Here is an 18,993-nt window from a genome sequence, read left to right as displayed (position 1 = left end):
GCATTTATCTAAATTAAACTCCATCTGCCATTCGTCAGCCCATTGGCCCAATTGATCAAGATCCCGTTGCAATCAGAGATAACTTTCTTCACTATCCACTATGCCACCAACCTTGGTGTCATCTGCAAACTTACTAACCATGCCCCCTATATTCTCATCCAAATCATTAATATAAATGACAAATAACAGTGGGCCCAGCACTGATCCCTGAGGCACACCGCTGGTCACAGGCCTCCAGTTTGAAAAACAACTCTCTACAACCACCCTCTGGCCTCTGTCAAGAAGCCAATTTTGTATCCCTCTGTCAAAGCTTTTGTCAAAGCTTTGTCCCATCCTGTGTGTGAAGGCACATTTCCTCATTTCCCACTTGCTGGCCGAGCTTTGATTTTCTGATTAAGCCCCTCATCCTGAATTCCCCGCGCAGCAGAAACCATTCCTCACTAAACCTGTCCAATTCTAAAAATGTCAATCAAATGATTCCTTTAATCTTCGATATTCCAGGGAATACACGCCTAGTTTATGTAATCTCTCCTCACAATCTAACCCTTGTAGTCCTGGGGACTTTCTGGTGAATCTGCCCTGCATTCAGGCCAGTGTATCCTTCCCACGCCGCGGTGCCCAGAGCTGTACACACTGCTCCTGCTGTCTCTCAGCAGCGTTCTGTGCAGCTGAAGCGTGACTTCTTCTCCTTATTTTGCCTGTTGCGTGTTTTGTACAGGAGGCACCTACAGCAGCACTGCTTCCTCCTCCCGACGGCAGGTTCTCACTGGAGGGTTTGGAACAGAGGGCATTTCTTCATCCACCAGCACCAGCTATCACAGCACAGGTAAGTACCACAGAGGAGTGGGCGCAGAGAGAGAGAGAGGAGAGGAAGAGACAGGGAGCGAGAGAGGGGAGAATGATAAAGAAAGAGAGAGAGTAAGGAAGAAAGTGATGGAGAAAGGGAGGGTGAAGGGGAAAGAGGAACAGGAGAAGGTGGAACAACAAAGAGACAGAGAGAGAGATGGTCAAGAAAAGGAAGAGAATGAGAGGAAAACAGTTAATGAATAGAGAGAGAGATAGATGAAGAGAAGGATAGTGAGAGAGGGATAGTGATGAAGAAACATAGACATAGAAACACAGAAATATAGAAGATAGGAGCAGGAGGAGGCCATTCGGCCCTTCGAGCCTGCTCCACCATTCATTATGATCATGGCTGATCATCCAATTCAATAGCCCAATCCTGCTTTCTCCCCATAACCTTTGATCCCATTCGCCCCAAGTGCGATATCCAGCCGCCTCTTGAATACATTCAATGTTTTGGCATCAACTACTTCCTGTGGTAATGAATTCCACAGGCTCACCACTCTTTGGGTGAAGAAATGTCTCCTCACCTCCGTCCTAAATGGTCTACCCTGAATCCTCAGACCGTGACCCCTGGTTCTGGACTCCCCCCACCATCGGGAACATCCTCCCTGCATCTACCCTGTCTAGACCTGTTAGAATTTTATAAGTCTCTATGAGATTCCCCCCTCATTCGTCTGAACCCCAGTGAAAACAATCCTAACCCAGTCAATCTCTCCTCATACATCAGTCCTGCCATCCCCAGAATCAGCCTGGTAAACCTTCACTGCGCTCCCTCGAGAGCAAAAACATCCTTCCTCAGAAAAGGAGACCAAAACTGTACACAATACTCCAGGTGTGGCCTCACCAAGGCCCTGTATAATTGCAACAACACATCCCTGCTCCTGTACTCAAAACCTCTCGCAATGAAGGCCAACATACCATTTGCCTTCTTTACCGCCTGCTGCACCTGCATGCTGACCTTCAGTGACTGGTGCACAAGGACACCCAGGTCCCGCTGCACACTCCCCTCTCCCAATTTACACCCATTCAGGTAGTAATCTGCAGCCTTGTTTTTGCTTCCAAAGTGAATAACCTCACATTTATCCAAATTATACTGCATCAGCCATTGATTAGCCCACTCACCCAACCTGTCCAGATCATGCTGAAGGATCTCTGCATCCTCGTCACAGTTCACCCTCCCACCCAACTTGGTATCATCTGCAAACTTTGAGATGTTACATTTTGTTCCCTCATTCAAATCAATAATATATATTGTGAACAGCTGGGATTCCAGCTCCAATCCCTGTGGCACCACACTAGTTACTGCCTGCCAATCTGAAAAGCACCCATTAATTCCTACAGGAGTGAAGAAGGAAAGAGTGAAAAGGAGAGACACAGAGAGAGAAAGATAGGAGGAGGGAGGGAGGGAGTAGCGGCAGAATTACCTCCAGGGCTGGGTCTGATCTCCAATATTAGATGCTGAGACTGACACTCCCTAATTTCCCATCGCTGAGGACCCCCAGTAGTAGCTGACCCTGACGCTGTAACCCAGACCGGGATGTCTCTCCCAGAGTCTGTCTGTCTGTATTTACAACACCCTGTCAATGAGATGAGATTTGGTGCAAATGTTTACCATGTTAACGCTGTGATTCCGGTTTATGTCTCAACACCAGGAAGAACAGGATATTCCCGGAGCCGATTCCCAGCTTCAACACTTTCCATTTCACCGGACACAACGCTGGAACGGAAAACATTCACTGGCCGGAATGGAGGATACGAGGGTAGGTGGAGGAGAGGGAGAGGGAACTGTGACCAACCAGAGAGAGAGAGACATGGGGGAGTGAGAGAGAGACGGGGGAGTGAGAGAGAGACGGGGGAGTGAGAGAGAGAGAGACGGGGGAGTGAGAGAGAGAGAGAGAGACAGGGGAGTGAGAGCGAGAGAGACGGAAGAATGAGAGAGAGACGGGGGAGTGAGTGAGAGAGAGAGAGAGAGACGAGGGAGTGAGAGAGAGAGAGACGGAAGAATGAGAGAGAGAGAGAGAGACGGGGGAGTGAGAGAGAGAGAGAGAGAGAGACGGGGGAGTGAGAGAGAGAGAGAGACAGGGGAGTGAGAGCGAGAGAGACGGAAGAATGAGAGAGAGAGAGAGAGAGAGAGACGGGGGAGTGAGAGAGAGAGAGACGGGGGAGTGAGAGAGAGAGAGAGACAGGGGAGTGAGAGCGAGAGAGACGGAAGAATGAGAGAGAGAGAGAGAGAGAGAGAGACGGGGGAGTGAGAGAGAGAGAGACGGGGGAGTGAGAGAGAGAGAGAGAGAGAGATGGGGGAGAGAGAGAGAGTGAGAGACAGGGGAGTGAGAGAGAGAGAGATGTGGGAGTGAGAGAGAGAGAGAGACAGAGGAGTGAGGGAGAGAGAGAGATGGGGGAGTGAGAGAGAGAGACAGAGAAAGAGAGAGAGACGGGGGAGTGAGAGATGGGGAGTGAAAGAGTGAGAGAGAGAGGGAGACAGAGAGATAGAGGGGGGAGTGAGAGAGAGAGAGACAGAGAGAGGATAGGGAGAGACACAGGGAGCAAGAGAGCGAGAGAGCAAGAGACAGAGAGAAAGGGGAAAGGGAGAGCAGAAAGCAGACAGAGATTCAAAGAGAGAAGACAGAGCGACAGGGAGAGAGATAAACAAATTGAGAGATAGGGAGTGAGACACTGAGAGGGAGAGAGAAAGGGAAAGAGAAAGAGAGACTGAGACAGAAAGTGAGGAGAGAGATGGATACAAGGAGAGCAAGGTCAGAGAGGGGGAGCAAAGAAATTGAGACAGAGGGATAGACAGAAAGAGAGAGAGTGACAGAAAGAGATGGGGAATCACGGAGAGAGTGAATGAGTGAAGCAGTGAGGGAGAAGTGGTGAGGTCAGTGAACACTGGAATGCTGAAATCTGCGAAACAGCTAGCTGAACTCAATGTTGATTTTTTACAGGCAGTTCCAGTGGAAATTCCTCCCCAGAGTTCACACGGAAAGAATTCAGTAAGAACATCAAACTTTCATTTCCTCCTAATTACTCATTAAAAACAGACCATACAACATCCCACGGAGACAAGAGGGTCCTGCCCCCATCTCCAGCATTGGAGTGTTTGACAGGATGCACGATGGCACAGTGGTTAGCACTGCTGCTTCACAGCGCCAGGGACCCGGGTTCGATTCCCAGCTTGGGTCACTGTCTGTGTGGAGTTTGTACATTCTCTCCATGTCTGCGTGGGTTTCCTCCGGGTGCTCCAGTTTCCTCCCACAGCCAAAAGACGTGCTGGTTAGAACAAGAACAAAGAACAAAGAAAATTACAGCACAGGAACAGGCCCTTCAGCCCTCCAAGCCTGCACCGACCATGCTGCCCGACTTAACTAAAACCCCCTACCCTTCCGGGGACCATATCCCTCTATTCCCATCTCATTCATGTACTTGTCAAGACGCCCCTTAAAAGTCACTATGTATCCACTTCCACTACCTCCCCCGGCAACGAGTTCCAGGCACCCACCACTCTCTGTGTAAAAAATCTGCCTTGTACATCTCCTTTAAACCTTGCCCCTCGCACCTTAAACCTATGCCCCCTAGTAATTGACTCTTCCACCCTGGGAAAAAGCTTCTGACTATCCACTCTGTCCATGCCTCTCATAATCTTGTAGACTTCTATCAGGTCGCCCCTCAACCTCCGTCGCTCCAGTGAGAACAAACCAAGTTTTTCCAACCTCTCCTCAAAGCTAATGCCCTCCATACCAGGCAACATCCTGGTAAATCTTTTCTGTACCCTCTCCAAAGCCTCCACATCCTTCTGGTAGTGTGGTGACCAGAATTGAACACTATATTCCAAGTGTGGCCTAACTAAGGTTCTATAAAGCTGCAACATGACTTGCCAATTTTTAAACTCAATGCCCCGGCCGATGAAAGCAAGCATGCCGTATGCCTTCTTGACTACCTTCTCCACCTGCATTGCCACTTTCAGTGACCTGTGTACCTGTACACCCAGATCCCTTTGCCTATCAATACTCTTAAGGGTTCTGCCATTTACTGTATATTTCCTATCTGTATTAGACCTTCCAAAATGCATTACCTCACATTTGTCCGGATTAAACTCCATCTGCCATCTCTCCGCCCAAGTTTCCAACTGATCTATATCCTGCTGTATCCTCTGATGGTCCTCATCGCTATCCGCAAATCCACCAAACTTTGTGTCGTCCGCAAGCTTACTTATCAATCCAGTTACATTTTCCTCCAAATCATTTATATATATTACAAACAGCAAAGGTCCCAGCACTGATCCCTGAGGAACACCACTTGTCACAGCCCTCCATTCAGAAACACACCCTTCCACTGCTACCCTCTGTTTTCATTGACGAAGCCAGTTTTGTATCCACCTTGCCAGCTCACCTCTGATCCCATGCGACTTCACCTTCTGCACCAGTCTGCCATGAGGGACCTTGTCAAAGGCCTTACTGAAGTCCATGTAGACAACATCTACTGCCCTACCCTCATCAATCACCTTTGTCACTTCCTCGAAAAACTCGATCACGTTCGTGAGACACGACCTCCCCTTTACAAAACCATGTTGCCTCTCACTAATACATCCTCTTATTTCCAAGTGGGAGTAAATCCTGTCTCAAAGAATCCTCTCCAATAATTTCCCTACCACTGATGTAAGGCTCACCGGCCTGTAATTACCTGGATTATTCTTGCTACCCTTCTTAAACAAAGGAACAACATTGGCTATTCTCCAATCCTCTGGGACCTCCCCTGTAGCCAGTGAGGATACAAAGTTTCTCTCAAGGCCCCAGCAATTTCCTCCCTTACCTCTCTCAGTATTCTGGGGTATATCCCATCAGGCCCTGGGGACTTGTCTACCTTAATGTTTCTCAAGAACCCCAATACCTCCTCCTTTTTGATCTCAACATGACTCAAACTATCTACACATCCTTTCCCAGACTCATCATCCACCAAGTCCTTCTCTTTGGTGAATAATGACGCAAAGTACTCATTTAATACCTCGCCCATTTCCTCTGGCTCCACACATAGATTCCCTCCCTTGTCCTTGAGTGGGCCAACCCTTTCCCTGGCTACCCTCTTGCTCTTTATATATGTATAAAAAGCCTTGGGATTTTCCTTAATCCTGCTGGCCAACGATTTTTCAGGACCCCTTTTAGCCCTTCTTACTCCTTGCTTAAGTTTCTTTCTACTTTCCTTGTATTCCACACTTGCTTCGTGTGTTCCCAGCCTCCTAGCTTTGACAAATGCTTCCTTTTTCTCTTTGACTAGGCTCACAATATCTCTCATTATCGAAGGTTCCCAAAACTTGCCATACTTATTCTTCATCCTTACAGGAATGTGCCGGTCTCCACCACACTGTCAGACAGTACATTCCAGATCCTAACCACTCGCTGTGTGAATCTGTCTCCACCACACTCTCAGACAGTACATTCCAGATCCCAATCACTCGCTGTGTGAATCTGTCTCCACCACACTCTCAGACAGTACATTCCAGATCCTAACCACTCGCTGTGTGAATCTGTCTCCACCACACTCTCAGACAGTACATTCCAGATCCTAACTGCTCGCTGTGTGAATCTGTCTCCACCACACTCTCAGACAGTACATTCCAGATCCTAACCACTCGCTGTGTGAATCTGTCTCCACCACACTCTCAGACAGTACATTCCAGATCCTAACTGCTCGCTGTGTGAATCTGTCTCCACCACACTCTCAGACAGTACATTCCAGATCCTAACCGCTCACTGTGTGAATCTGTCTCCACCACACTCTCAGGCAGTGCATTCCAGATCCGAACCACTCGCTGTGTGAATCTGTCTCCACCACACTCTCGGACAGTGCATTCCAGATCCTAACTACTCACTGTGTTGAGCTCTGTAACCTCTGGTTCTTGATAGTTCTATTTATTCTGCCCAGACCCCTCATTGTTTTGAATCACTCTGTGAAATCTCCTCTCAGCTTTCTCTTCTCCAGGGTGATCAGTCCGAAGTTCTCCGATCTCTCTCTGTTACTGAAGTTCCTCATCCCAGGAACCATTCTTGTGAATCTTTTCTGCACCCTCTCCATTCCCCTCACATCCTTCCTGAAATGCGGTGCCCAGAACTGGATTCCAGCTGAAGCCAAACCATGTTTTATACACGTGTAACATCACTGACTTGTCTTTATGGTCTTTGTTCCTCTATGATTCTATGTTCCTATTTATAAAGCCCAGGGTGCCATTTGCTATATTAACTTTATCAAAAGCCTTTTGGAAATCCATGTCCACCGCATCAACAGCATTTCTTTCATTCACTGACTATTACCTCACCAAAATCTCAAGAAAGTTAATTATAATTTGCACTTAATAAATCCCTGCTAGCTTTTCATAATTAATCCATATTTGCTGCATTGGCCATGCTAAATTCTCCCTCAGTGTACCTGAACAGGCGCTGGAGTGTGGCGACAAGGGGATTTTCACAATAACTTCATTGCAGTGCTAATGGGGGGGGTGGCATGGTGGCACAGTGGTTAGCACTGCTGCCTCACAGCGCCAGGGATCTGGGTACAATTCCCGGCCTGGGTCACTGTCTGTGTGGAGTTTGCACGTTCTCCTCGTGTCTGTGTGAGTTTCCTCCGGGTGCTCCGGTTTCCTCCCACAGTCCAAAGATGTGCGGATTAGGTGGATTACCGTGCTAAATTGCCTCTTAGTGTCGGGGGGACGAGGAGGGTAAATGTGTACGGTTACGGGAATAGGGCCTGGGTGGGATTGTGGTCGGCACAGACTCGATGGGCCAAATGGCCTTCTTCTGGACTGCAGGGATTCTATGAATGTAAGGCTACTTGTGACACGAACAAATAAACTTCAAACTTTGTATTACCCACCTGACATCTGAAGTACAATTCCTCTGTTGACCGTAATCTTTATCTCCTATGTTCTGATTAGTTTACCCTCCCTTTCCCCTTTGTGGGAATGTACCTTAAGTGAGTTTGAACTATCTCCTCTTTAAAGGTAGCCCGTTATTCAGTCACAGTTTTGCCTACAAAGCCTGGATTCCAGTTTATCTGGTCATTTACCCAACTTGAAGCTGGCTTCCCTCCGCTGAATTATTCTGGATTGCTCTTTGTCCGTTTCCAGTAACAGCCTCAATCTGGTGATACTTTGATCGCTGTCCTTTAAATCTTCTCACACTTGATCCACTTTACTCTCCGGGTGCTTCGGTTTCCTCCCACACTCCAAAGATGTGTAGCTTGGGTGGATTGGCCATGCTAAAATTGCCCCTTAGTGTCAGGGGGATTAGCGAGGATAAATAACCGGGAAAACGGGGATAGGGCCTGGGTGGGATTGTTGTTGGTTCAGGCTCGATGGGCCGAATGGACTCCTTCTGCAGTGTAGGGATTATATGATGCTCTGTTCCATGTAGCACAATCCCAGTCTGTCTAAAGATGATTAAAGTCCATATTATAACTAACTGGATAATTCTTTCACCATCGATAATTTCCCTGAAAATTTCTTCCTCAATATCTTCCCCCCCCAGGCAGCAGAATGGAAACTGCTCTGAGCAATGCAATTGCAGCTCCAGCCCAGGTGATTTGATGCTTGAACGCTCTGGGACATCATCTCTCTCCAGCATGTTCCCAGATGTACAATGCTCTGCACTAACTGTGTCTTGTTGTTGCTTCTCAGGTACCTCAAACACCAGAGGAAGGAGTCAGAGTCGAGGTAAGATTATACCTGCTTCTCAGTGATTGGTTCAGAGACGGTCCCGAGGCCCAGCAAACTCATGGTGCAATCTGGAGCTGCCACATCCCACCCTGAGCTCAGGCACAGCACAGGAAGCAGGGAGGGATTGTGATGTGCACAGCAACAGCTGTCCCTGGCACTTACCGCTCGCCAGCCTGAGGTGCGAGCCCTAATTGCAGCCTGCCTTCCTCCTGCAACTCTGATTGGCTCAGTGGGTCACACTATAACTCCAGATCGAGGGATCATGGGTTTAAATCTGATTCCAGAGATGTGAACTTCAACACACGCAGCAGTACTGAGGGAGTGCCGCACTGTCAGAGGGTCAGTACTGAGGGAGTACCGCACTGTCAGAGGGTCAGTACTGAGGGAGTGCCGCACTGTCAGAGGGTCAGTACTGAGGGAGTACCGCACTGTCAGAGGGTCAGTACTGAGGGAGGGCCGCACTGTCAGAGGGTCAGTACTGAGGGAGTGCTGCACTGTCAGAGGGTCAGTACTGAGGGAGTGCCGCACTGTCAGAGGGTCAGTACTGAGGGAGTGCCGCACTGTCAGAGGGTCAGTACTGAGGGAGTGCTGCACTGTCAGAGGGTCAGTACTGAGGGAGTGCTGCACTGTCAGAGGGTCAGTACTGAGGCAGTGCCGCACTGTCAGAGGGTCAGTGCTGAGGGAGTGCCGCACTGTCAGAGGGTCAGTACTGAGGGAGTGCCGCACTGTCAGAGGGTCAGTACTGAGGGAGTGCCGCACTGTCAGAGGGTCAGTACTGAGGGAGTGCTGCACTGTCAGAGGGTCATTACTGAGGGAGTGCTGCACTGTCAGAGGGTCAGTACTGAGGCAGTGCCGCACTGTCAGAGGGTCAGTGCTGAGGGAGTGCCGCACTGTCAGAGGGTCAGTACTGAAGGAGTGCTGCACTGTCAGAGGGTCAGTACAGAGGGAGTGCTGCACTGTCAGAGAGTCAGTGCTGAGGGAGTGCCGCATTGTCAGAGGGTCAGTACTGAGGGAGTGCCGCACTGTCAGAGGGTCAGTACTGAGGGAGTGCTGCACTGTCAGACGGTCAGTACTGAGGGAGTGCCGCACTGTCAGAGGGACAGTACTGAGAGAGTGCCGCACTGTCAGAGGGTCAGTACTGAGGGAGTACTGCACTGTCAGAGGGTCAGTACTGAGGGAGTGCCGCACTGTCAGAAGGACAGTACTGAGAGAGTGCTGCACTGTCAGTGGGTCAGTACTGAGGGAGCGCCGCTCTGTCAGAAGGTCAGGACTGTGGGAGTGCCGCACTGTCAGAGGGTCAGTACTGAGGGAGGGCCGCACTGTCAGAGGGTCAGTGCTGAGGGAGTACCGCACTGTCAGAGGGTCAGTACTGAGGGAGGGCCGCACTGTCAGAGGGTCAGTACTGAGGGAGTGCTGCACTGTCAGAGGGTCAGTACAGAGGGAGTGCTGCACTGTCAGAGGGTCAGTACTGAGGGAGTGCTGCGCTGTCAGAGGGCCAGTACTGAGGGAGGGCCGCACTGTTTGAGAGGCAGTACTGAAGAAGTGTCGCACTGTCAGAGGGTCAGTACTGAGGGAGTGCCGCACTGTCAGAGGGTCAGTGCTGAGGGAGTGCTGCACTGTCAGAGGGTCAGTACAGAGGGAGTGCTGCACTGTCAGAGGGTCAGTACAGAGGGAGTGCTGCACTATCAGAAGGTCAGTGCTGAGGGAGTGCCGCACTGTCAGAGGGTCAGTACTGAGGGAGTGCCGCACTGTCAGAGGGTCAGTACTGAGGGAGTGCTGCACTGTCAGAGGGTCAGTACTGAGGGAGTGCCGCACTGTCAGAGGGTCAGTACAGAGGGAGTGCTGCACTGTTAGAGGGTCAGTACTGAGGGAGTGCTGCACTGTCAGAGGGATAGTACTGAGAGAGTACTGCACTGTCGGAGGGTCAGTACTGAGGGAGTGCCGCACTGTCAGAGGGTCAGTACTGAGAGAGTGCCGCTCTGTCAGAGGGTCAGTACTGAGGGAGTGCCGCTCTGTCAGAGGGTCAGTGCTGGGAATGTGATAAACTGACTGAGTGGCCACTTCTCTGTCAGTAGCAGTGGGGCATGAACGGTCAGAGAATTCGGGCCATTGTCTTTCAGACGAAATATTGAGCTGAGGTTCTGTCCGATTGCATGTTGGTGATTCCCAATCCCCTGGTGCTGTTTTAGAGCTGGGTTGGGGTGTTAGAATGCAGATCGCCGGGCAGTGAGGGTTGAAATGGAGTTTTGTGTTTACACACTTTTATCCAGAGACACAAATTGTGCCCCTTCAACCCAACTGCTGCCGTTTCAGCCAATTGGGACTGAAATCTGAGAACAGTTAATCCCAGTTACTGCTCTCCACCTGAATATAACTCAACCCCCAAAATGCAATTAACCCTCAACACTATTGCCTCGCCATTGGCTGGTTAGCTCCTGTGGTTAAACCGTGGTGGCAGTAATGCCAACGTCAGGGATTTGATCCCTGTATTGGCCAACCCTGTCTCATCATGGTTTCCAATTGGCCCAGTTCGATAGGTCGCTGAATCTATAAATCACTAACTTCGGGCAATGCTCCGGGGTCCCTGGTTTGAATCCCACCATGGTAGATGGTTTCAACAAAACCCCACCCTGTCCAGACACGGATGAGAAACTACTGCCTGAGTCCCGGTCAGAATTCATCCCTTAAGCAACTCTTCCAGTTCGCTCTTTGCTGATTTTGGGATCTTGCTATTCTCAATGTGACCACATATCAGTTTCTTAAGGACCCGAACTTCCTGCTGCACCCTCAGCCCACACTCCGGAATTCCTCTCCCTGAATCTTTCTCACCAAATTCTCTCCCCCCCCCCCCCCCCCCCCCCCCACCCCCTCCACCCTCTCTCCCGCAACTTCCTTCGGCCTTGAGAATCCCCTCCACCTTTGATCAAAGATTCGATTATCTGATTTGTGACTCGCCCAGTGAAGCGCGCTGTGATGTTTTCGATGTTCGAGTTGCTGTATAAATGTAAATTGCTGCTGTTTATTGCGAATGTGAATAATTCTGAGGATTATGAGGGTACCTGATGCAGCTTCTCACTCAGCTGGGATGAGGAGGATGAGATTAAAAATCTGCGCACCCTCTCTTGTACAATTGTGTAACGGGAACCTCGTGTGTTTCAGAGAGTGCAATCCGAGCCCGTCTCCAGAGTGCTTCACCATCCGGACGATGTAAGTACCCCGGCAGTCTCCAGGCCTTGCAGCTGTCAGTAAAACTTGGGGGAACTCCGGGGAAGGTGGGACCTGTACAGATGATACGAAGTTGGGTGGGAGGGTGAGCTGTGAGGAGGATGCAGAGATGCTTCAGCGTGATTTGGACAGGCTGAGTGTGTGGGCATCTGCATGGAAGATACAGTATAATGTGGGTGAATGTGAGGTTATCCACTTTGGTAGCAATAATCGGAAGACAAATTATTATTTGAATGGGTGTAAATTGAGAGAGGTGGATACTCAGTGAGACCTTGGAGTCCTCGTGCATCAGTCACTGAAAGTAAGCGCGCAGGGACAGCAGGCAGTGAAGAAGGCAAATGGTATGTTGGCCTTCATAGCGAGAGGATTGAGTGTAGGGGTAGGGATGTTTTGCTGCAGTTTTATGAGGCATTGAGGATAGCCCCACCCCGTCCCCCTAGATATAACATGGAGGGAACACCACCCCATATTATACCCAGAGGTGTTACACATGTTAATGATCCAGGCTGTTATACCGGAGGGGGGGTGGGGGTTATTCCCCATGTTATTGATCAGAGCTGTTATGCCCGGGGCGGTTCCCCATGTTAATGATCAGAGCTGTTATACCCAGGGCGGTTCCCCATGTTATTGAACGGGGCTGTTATACCCAGGAGGGGTTCTCTCCAGCCTCTGATCTATCTTATTTCATTTCTGTGCTCAGGGACGGAGCTGGATGATGTGAAGCGATTGCTAAAAGGGAGTCGCTCAGCCAGTATCAGCCCTCCGCGGACGACCACAAGCACCCTCCCGTACCCCAAGAAAGCCGTTGTGGAGACAAAGATGGTTTGTGGCAGCACACAGTCAGGTAAGGGAGCATCTCCACTGAGTTTGATACACGTTAAGCTTCCTGGATTTTCGATTCTATCCCATTAGTAATGAAGCTGAGTCGCTTGGCTTCTTTATGGTTTTATTAACCTGCTTTTACACAGAGTCACCGGCTAGTGCTCAGGCTCGGGAATCCGGAAAATTATTCCCTCGACGTTCCCCCCCCCGCAAGGCTAATTGCAGATTCCCAATTCTTAATCCCAATTCAATGAGCAAAGTGATCCCAGGATTTGAACTAAAATCTTCAGATAAAATACTGAACTTCTCATCTTCTCCCATCTTCTTCCTTCCTTTCTCTTTCTATCCATCTCTCTCCTCCTCTTCCTGTTTCCTGTCGCTCATCCTCTCAGTTTCCCCATCACACTCACTCCCTTTGTTTGACTCCCTCTCTTTCTCTTTACTTCTCTCCCTCTATGACACAAGGCTAGGTGGAAGTGGGAGTTGTGAGGAGGATGCGACAAGTTTCAAGGGGACTTGGAGAGGCCGAGCAATGAGGGAAAAATTTGGCAGATGAAATACAATGTGGAGAAATGTGCGAAAAACAGAAATACAGAGTATTTCTTCAATATTAAACTATGAAATATTCTTATTACTTAAATTTTAGAGTCCAGAGCCAGGGGTCACAGTCTGAGGATATGGGGTGGACTGTTTAGGACTGAAATGAGAAGAAATTTCTTCACCCAGAGGGTGGTGAATGTGTGGAATTCACTCCCACACAATGTAGTTGAGGCCAAAATATTGAAAATTTTCAAGAAGGCGTTAGAGAAAGCTCTTGGGCGAAGGGGATGAAAGAATGTGAGGAGAAAGCAGGAACAGGTTACTGAGTTGGATGGTCAGTCATGAGCAGAATGAATGGTGAAGCAGGCTCAAAGGGCCGAATGGTCTCCTCCTGCTCCTATTTTCTATGATTCTATGTTTCTAAATGGTGAGAGATTGGGGAGTGTTGATGTCCAAAGGGACCTGGGTGTCCTTGTTCATGAGTCAATGAAAGCGAATATGTCGGTGCAGCAAGCAATTGGGAAGGGAGATGGTATGCTGGCCTTTATTACTAGAGGATTTGTGTATAAAAAAAGCAATGCCTTAGACCATAAGACCATAAGACATAGGAGCAGAATTAGGCCATTCGGCCCATTGAGTCTGCTCCGCCATTCAATCATAGCTGATATTTTTCTCATCCCCATTCTCCTGTCTTTTCCCCATAACCCCTGATCCCCTTATTAATCAAGAACCTATCTATCTCTGTCTTAAAGACACTCAATGACCCGGCCTCCACAGCCTTCTGCGGCAAAGAGTTCCGCAGATTCACCACTCTCTGGCTGAAGGAATTCCTCCTCATCTCTGTTTTAAAGGATCATCTCTTTAGCCTGAGGTTGTGCCCTCTGGTTCTAGTTTTTCCTAGTGGAAACATCCTCTCCACGTCCACTCTATCCAGGCCTTGCAGTATCCTGTAAGTTTCAATAAGATTCCCCCTCATCCTTCAAAACTCCAACGAATACAGACCCAGAGTCCTCAGCCGTTCCTCATACGACAAACTCTTTATTCCAGGGATCATTCTTGTGAACCTCCTGTGGACCCTTTCCAAGGCCGGCACATCCTTCCTTAGACATGGGGCCCAGAACTGTTCACAATACTCCAAATGGGGTCTGACCAGAGCCTTATACAGACTCAGAAGTACATCCCTGCTCTTGTATTCTAGACCTCTCAACATAAATGCTAACATTGCATTTGCCTTCCTAACTGCCAACTGAACCTGCACATTAACCTTCAGAGAATCTTGAACAATGACTCTCAAGTCCCTTTGTGTTTCTGATTTCCTAAGCATTTTCCCATTTAGAAAATCGTCTATGCCTCCATTCCTCCTTCCAAAGTGCATAAGCTCACACTTTTCCACATTGTATTCCATCTGCCACTTCTTTGCCCACTCTCCTAACCTGTCCAAGTCCTTCTGCAGACCCCCTGCTTCCTCAATACTACCTGTTCCTCTACATATCTTTGTATCTTCTGCAAACTTAGCAACAGTGCCTTCAGTTCCTTCTTCCAAATCATTAATGTATATTGTGAAAAGTTGTGGTCCCAGCACTGACCCCTGAGGCTCACCACTAGTCACCGGTTGCCATCCTGAGAAAGACCCCTTTATCCCCACTCTCTGCCTTCTGCCAGTCAGTCAATCCTCCATCCATGCCAGGATCTTACCATTAACACCACGGGCTCTTAACTTATTTAACAGTCTCCTATGCGGCACCTTGTCAAAGGCCTTCTGGAAATCTAAATAAATCACGTCCACTGGTTCTCCTTTATCTAACTTCCTTGTTACCTCCTCAAAGAACTCTAACAGATTTGTCAGACATGACCTCCCCTTGACAAAGCCGTGCTGACTCAGTCCTACTTTATCATGCACTTCCAAGTACTCTCTGATCTCATCTTTAATAATCGACTCTAAAATCTTACCAATGACCACAGTCAGGCTAACCGGCCTATAATTTCCTGTCTGCTACCTTCCTCCCTTCATAAACAGCGGTGTTACATTTGCTACTTTCCAGTTCTCTGGGACCCTCCCTGTCTCCAGCGATTCCTGAAAGATCACCACCAATGCCTCCACAATTTCCTCAGCTATCTCTTTTAGAACCCTGGGGTGTAGTCCATCTGGTCCAGGTGATTTATCCACCTTCAGACCTTTCAGTTTCCCCAGAACCTTCTCCTTAGTGATGGCCACTACACTCACCTGTGCCCCCTGACTCTCTTGGAGCTCTGGCATTCCACTGGTGTCTTCCACCGTGAAGACTGCAAATTAACTATTCAGTTCAGTCTTACTGCAGTTATATTGAGCCTTGGTGAGACTGCACCTGGAGTGTTGCATACAGTTTTGATCTCCTTATCCAAGGAAATATATTTTGCCATAGAGGGAGTACAGTGAAGGTTCACCAGACTGATTCCTGGGATGGAGGGATTATTCTATGAGGAGAGATTATTCTCTGGAGTTTAGAAGAATGAAAGGTGATCTCATTCAAACAAGAAAATTCTGACCGGGGTTGAGGCAGGAAGGATGTTTCCCCTGGCTGGGGGTGTCCAGAATCAGGGGTCACTGTTCAGAATAAGAGGCAGGTCATTGAGGATTGAGATGAGTAGACATTTCTTCAGCTAGAGGGTGGTGAATCTTTGGAATTCACTGTCAAGGGTCATTCATTGAGAATGTTCAAGGCTGCGAAAGATAGATTTCTACATATGAAACATTGAGGGATACAGGGACAGTGCGGGAAAGTGGAGCTACAGGAGAAGATCAGCCATGATCTCGCTGAATGGGCAAAAAGGGCTCAAAGCACTGAACAGCCGACTCCCATTCCCAGTGCGTAGTTTTCTCTCTCTCTTCCCCAGTGCCTCTGCCTCACTCTGACCGGCACGTTTATAACTCACGAGCCTGGAACTGATTGCTGTTTTCCATTTTCTAGTTTCTGGGAAATATGACACTGCTGTCCTGAATGCCACTCTGCCTGCCTACATCTGGACTACAACTGTTCCCGCAGGCAATGCGAATGTGGGAATGACAGAATACCGGAACAACCTCAACTCAGCCGCCACACAGATGTTCAGCACGGGCGGATCCACTTCTCTAATGGGTAGGTACCAGACCCCAGCAACACCAGAATCAGCACTGCTCACACACCAGGGTCTCAGTCAGGAACATGGGAACACAGTGGTTAGCGCTGCTGCCTCACAGCACCAGAGACCCGGGTTCAATTCTTATCTTTTCCACAAGAATTTTTGAGTTGGCATCTTATCAAATGTCTTCTGGGAATCTAAGTACAGCGTGTCTACTTTACCCACTGCACATGTTACCTTTCCAAAGAACTCCAACAATATGATTTCTCTTTCACAAAACCATGTTGACTCTGCCCGATTGTCTTGAATTTTTCCAAGTGACCTGTGAAGACATCTTTAATAATAGCTTCCAACATTTTCCCTGTGACAGATGTTAAGCTAACTGGTCTGCAGTTTCCTGCTTTCTGTCTGTCTTCCTTTTTGGAAATCAAGAATCTGTCGGACTCTGCCTTAAAAATATTAAATGACCCTGCCTCCACTGCTCTAGGGATTTCCGCAGCTTATTGACTCTCAGAGAGAAACATCCCCCTCATCTCCAGCCTCAATAGGAGACTGGGAGGGATTTTCCAGCTGTGCTAGCCCCAAAAGCAGAAAATCCCATCCAAGGCCAACGGACCTTTGCGAGGTCCATCCCCCCCTCCCTCCCCCCCCCCCCCACCCCCACCCCCACCTCCCCCCCTACCCACCAGCTACGATTCCTGCGGTGGGTGGGACGGGAAAACTCCCCCTCTGTATTTTCAAACTGTGTGACTAGTTCTAGTCTCTCCCACAAGAGTCACATCCTGTCAGCATCCAGCCCCATGGAGTTTCAATCAGATCTCATTTCCCTAATCTCTAATGTGAACAGACCCAACATATCCAATCTTCCCTTATGAGATAAGCCCCTCATCTCAGGAACCCATCAAGTGAATCTTTCTGAACTGCTTCCAATGCAATTATATCCGATATATAATAAGCAGAACTGTAAACAGAACTCCAGATGTGGCGTCACCAATGTGCTGCTCAACTGTAACAAATATTAAAGTTAAAGTTTATTTATTAGTCACAAGTAAGGCTTACATTAACACTGCAATGAAGTTACTGTGAAATTCCCTGAGTTGCCACACTCCGGCGCCTGTTTGGGTCAATGCACCCTAACCAACATGTCTTTCAGATTGTGGGAGGAAACTGGAGCACCCGGAGGAAACCCACGCAGACACGGGGAGAATGTGCAAACTCCACACAGACAGTGACCCGAGGCCAGACTTGAACCCGAGTCCCTGGTGCTGTGAGGCAGCAGCACTAACCACTGTGCCCCTGTGCCACCGTGCCACTGTGCCACCGTGCCACCGTGCCGCCCCTGTCTTTATACTGGATTCCCACCGCAGTAAACACCGACATCTCATTTGCCATCCTGATCACCTGCTGTACCTGCAGACTAATGTACCTCATGTCTCAGATTCCCCCCACCTCGCCCCCCTCAGGTACCACCAAGTACTGGGGCGGCACGGTGGCACAGTGGTTAGCACTGCTGCTTCACAGCTCCAGGGTCCCGGGTTCGATTCCCGGCTCGGGTCACTGTCTGTGTGGAGTTTGCACATTCTCCTCGTGTCTGCGTGGGTTTCCTCCGGGTGCTCCGGTTTCCTCCCACAGTCCAAAGATGTGCGGGCTAGGTTGATTGGCCAGGTTAAAAATTGCCCCTTAGAGTCCTAAAATGCGTAGATTAGAGGGATTAGCGGGTAAATATGTGGGGGTAGGGCCTGGGTGGGATTGTGGTTGGTGCAGACTCGATGGGCCGAATGGCCTCCTTCTGCACTGTAGAGTTTCTATTTCTATTTCTATTACTGCAATCCCTTGCCATTTAAATGCACTGCTTTGCTATATTCTGATGCCAGTTGATGTTACTTGGAACTCTGGCTCAAGTGACCGTAACTTTTATTGTGTTTATAAAACACAGAGGAACAGAGTCATAGGATCGCTAACTAATTTTAACAACAGCAGAAATAAAAACATTTATTGAACAAGAAAACATTGGGTTATGATACAATACTGCCTTGCTCCTCCCTTATCTTAACAAATATGTACAGATTTTAAGATTAACACGGATTGCAAACTAGGGGGGGGGTGATTCTCCCAGCCAGGGCTCCCCGCTGGGAGTCACGGCTTCCGCGCGTCTCCGGGCCCCGGATTTCCAGCGTCATCACCTCCGCACCAGAAATTTGTGCAGAACTGATTTGAAAATTAAAATTCTGATCTGGCCCCTGGCACTGCCCAAGGAGAAAGTGGCAATGCCCAGGGGGATCTTGGCACTGCCCACCAGTCATTGGGCAGTGCCGAAGACAAGAGGTGAGCGGTGGGGATGGGGGGGTCCCGCTGCCACTCTGCACATGGGATCAGTGACATAGGGAGGGTGATCAGCGATCGGGGCTGGCCATCAGGGTGGGGGAGTGGCCAGCCTGCGAGTGGGGCGGGGGAGAGTCGGGACTGCAGTGGAGGGGGGGACGTCGAGGCGGCCAGGGGAGCAAGGTCAGAGTTGCCCCAGAGACGTTCACAAGGCCAGCGATCGGGGGGCAGGGGGATCGGAGGGGCAGCAATGGGGGGTTTGCTGTACTGGCCAGCGACCAAGAGGCCAGCAGTGCGGGGCTACTGCGCACACATCAATCTCTGCTCTGACAGATCGGCGCGTGTGCAGTGGCACGCTCAGCGCGATCAGCCGGCCTCTCCAGCGGGAATAGGCCACACACACCCTGATTTTCATCGTGAATCTCGCTAGGGCACTC

The 18,993-nt window shown here is 49.4% G+C and overlaps 1 protein-coding gene across 1 annotated transcript in view; it reads left to right on the top strand.

Moving 5' to 3' along the window:
* The window catches only part of LOC144500302 (uncharacterized), a 138,081-nt gene that overhangs the window by 19,564 nt on the left and 99,524 nt on the right, over positions 1-18,993 (top strand). The window contains exons 5-11 of the mRNA XM_078222989.1: positions 719-826; positions 2,499-2,606; positions 3,789-3,836; positions 8,510-8,545; positions 11,708-11,755; positions 12,474-12,617; positions 16,084-16,251. Coding sequence (XP_078079115.1) covers positions 719-826; positions 2,499-2,606; positions 3,789-3,836; positions 8,510-8,545; positions 11,708-11,755; positions 12,474-12,617; positions 16,084-16,251 — 660 coding nt within the window. The remainder of the gene's footprint in view (positions 1-718; positions 827-2,498; positions 2,607-3,788; positions 3,837-8,509; positions 8,546-11,707; positions 11,756-12,473; positions 12,618-16,083; positions 16,252-18,993) is intronic.

Source organism: Mustelus asterias, chromosome 11, assembly GCF_964213995.1.
Source record: "Mustelus asterias chromosome 11, sMusAst1.hap1.1, whole genome shotgun sequence".
NCBI classification, from domain to species: Eukaryota; Metazoa; Chordata; class Chondrichthyes; order Carcharhiniformes; family Triakidae; genus Mustelus; species Mustelus asterias.
Note: the sequence above shows the minus strand (reverse complement) of the source record. Positions and strands in the feature narration are given on the sequence as shown.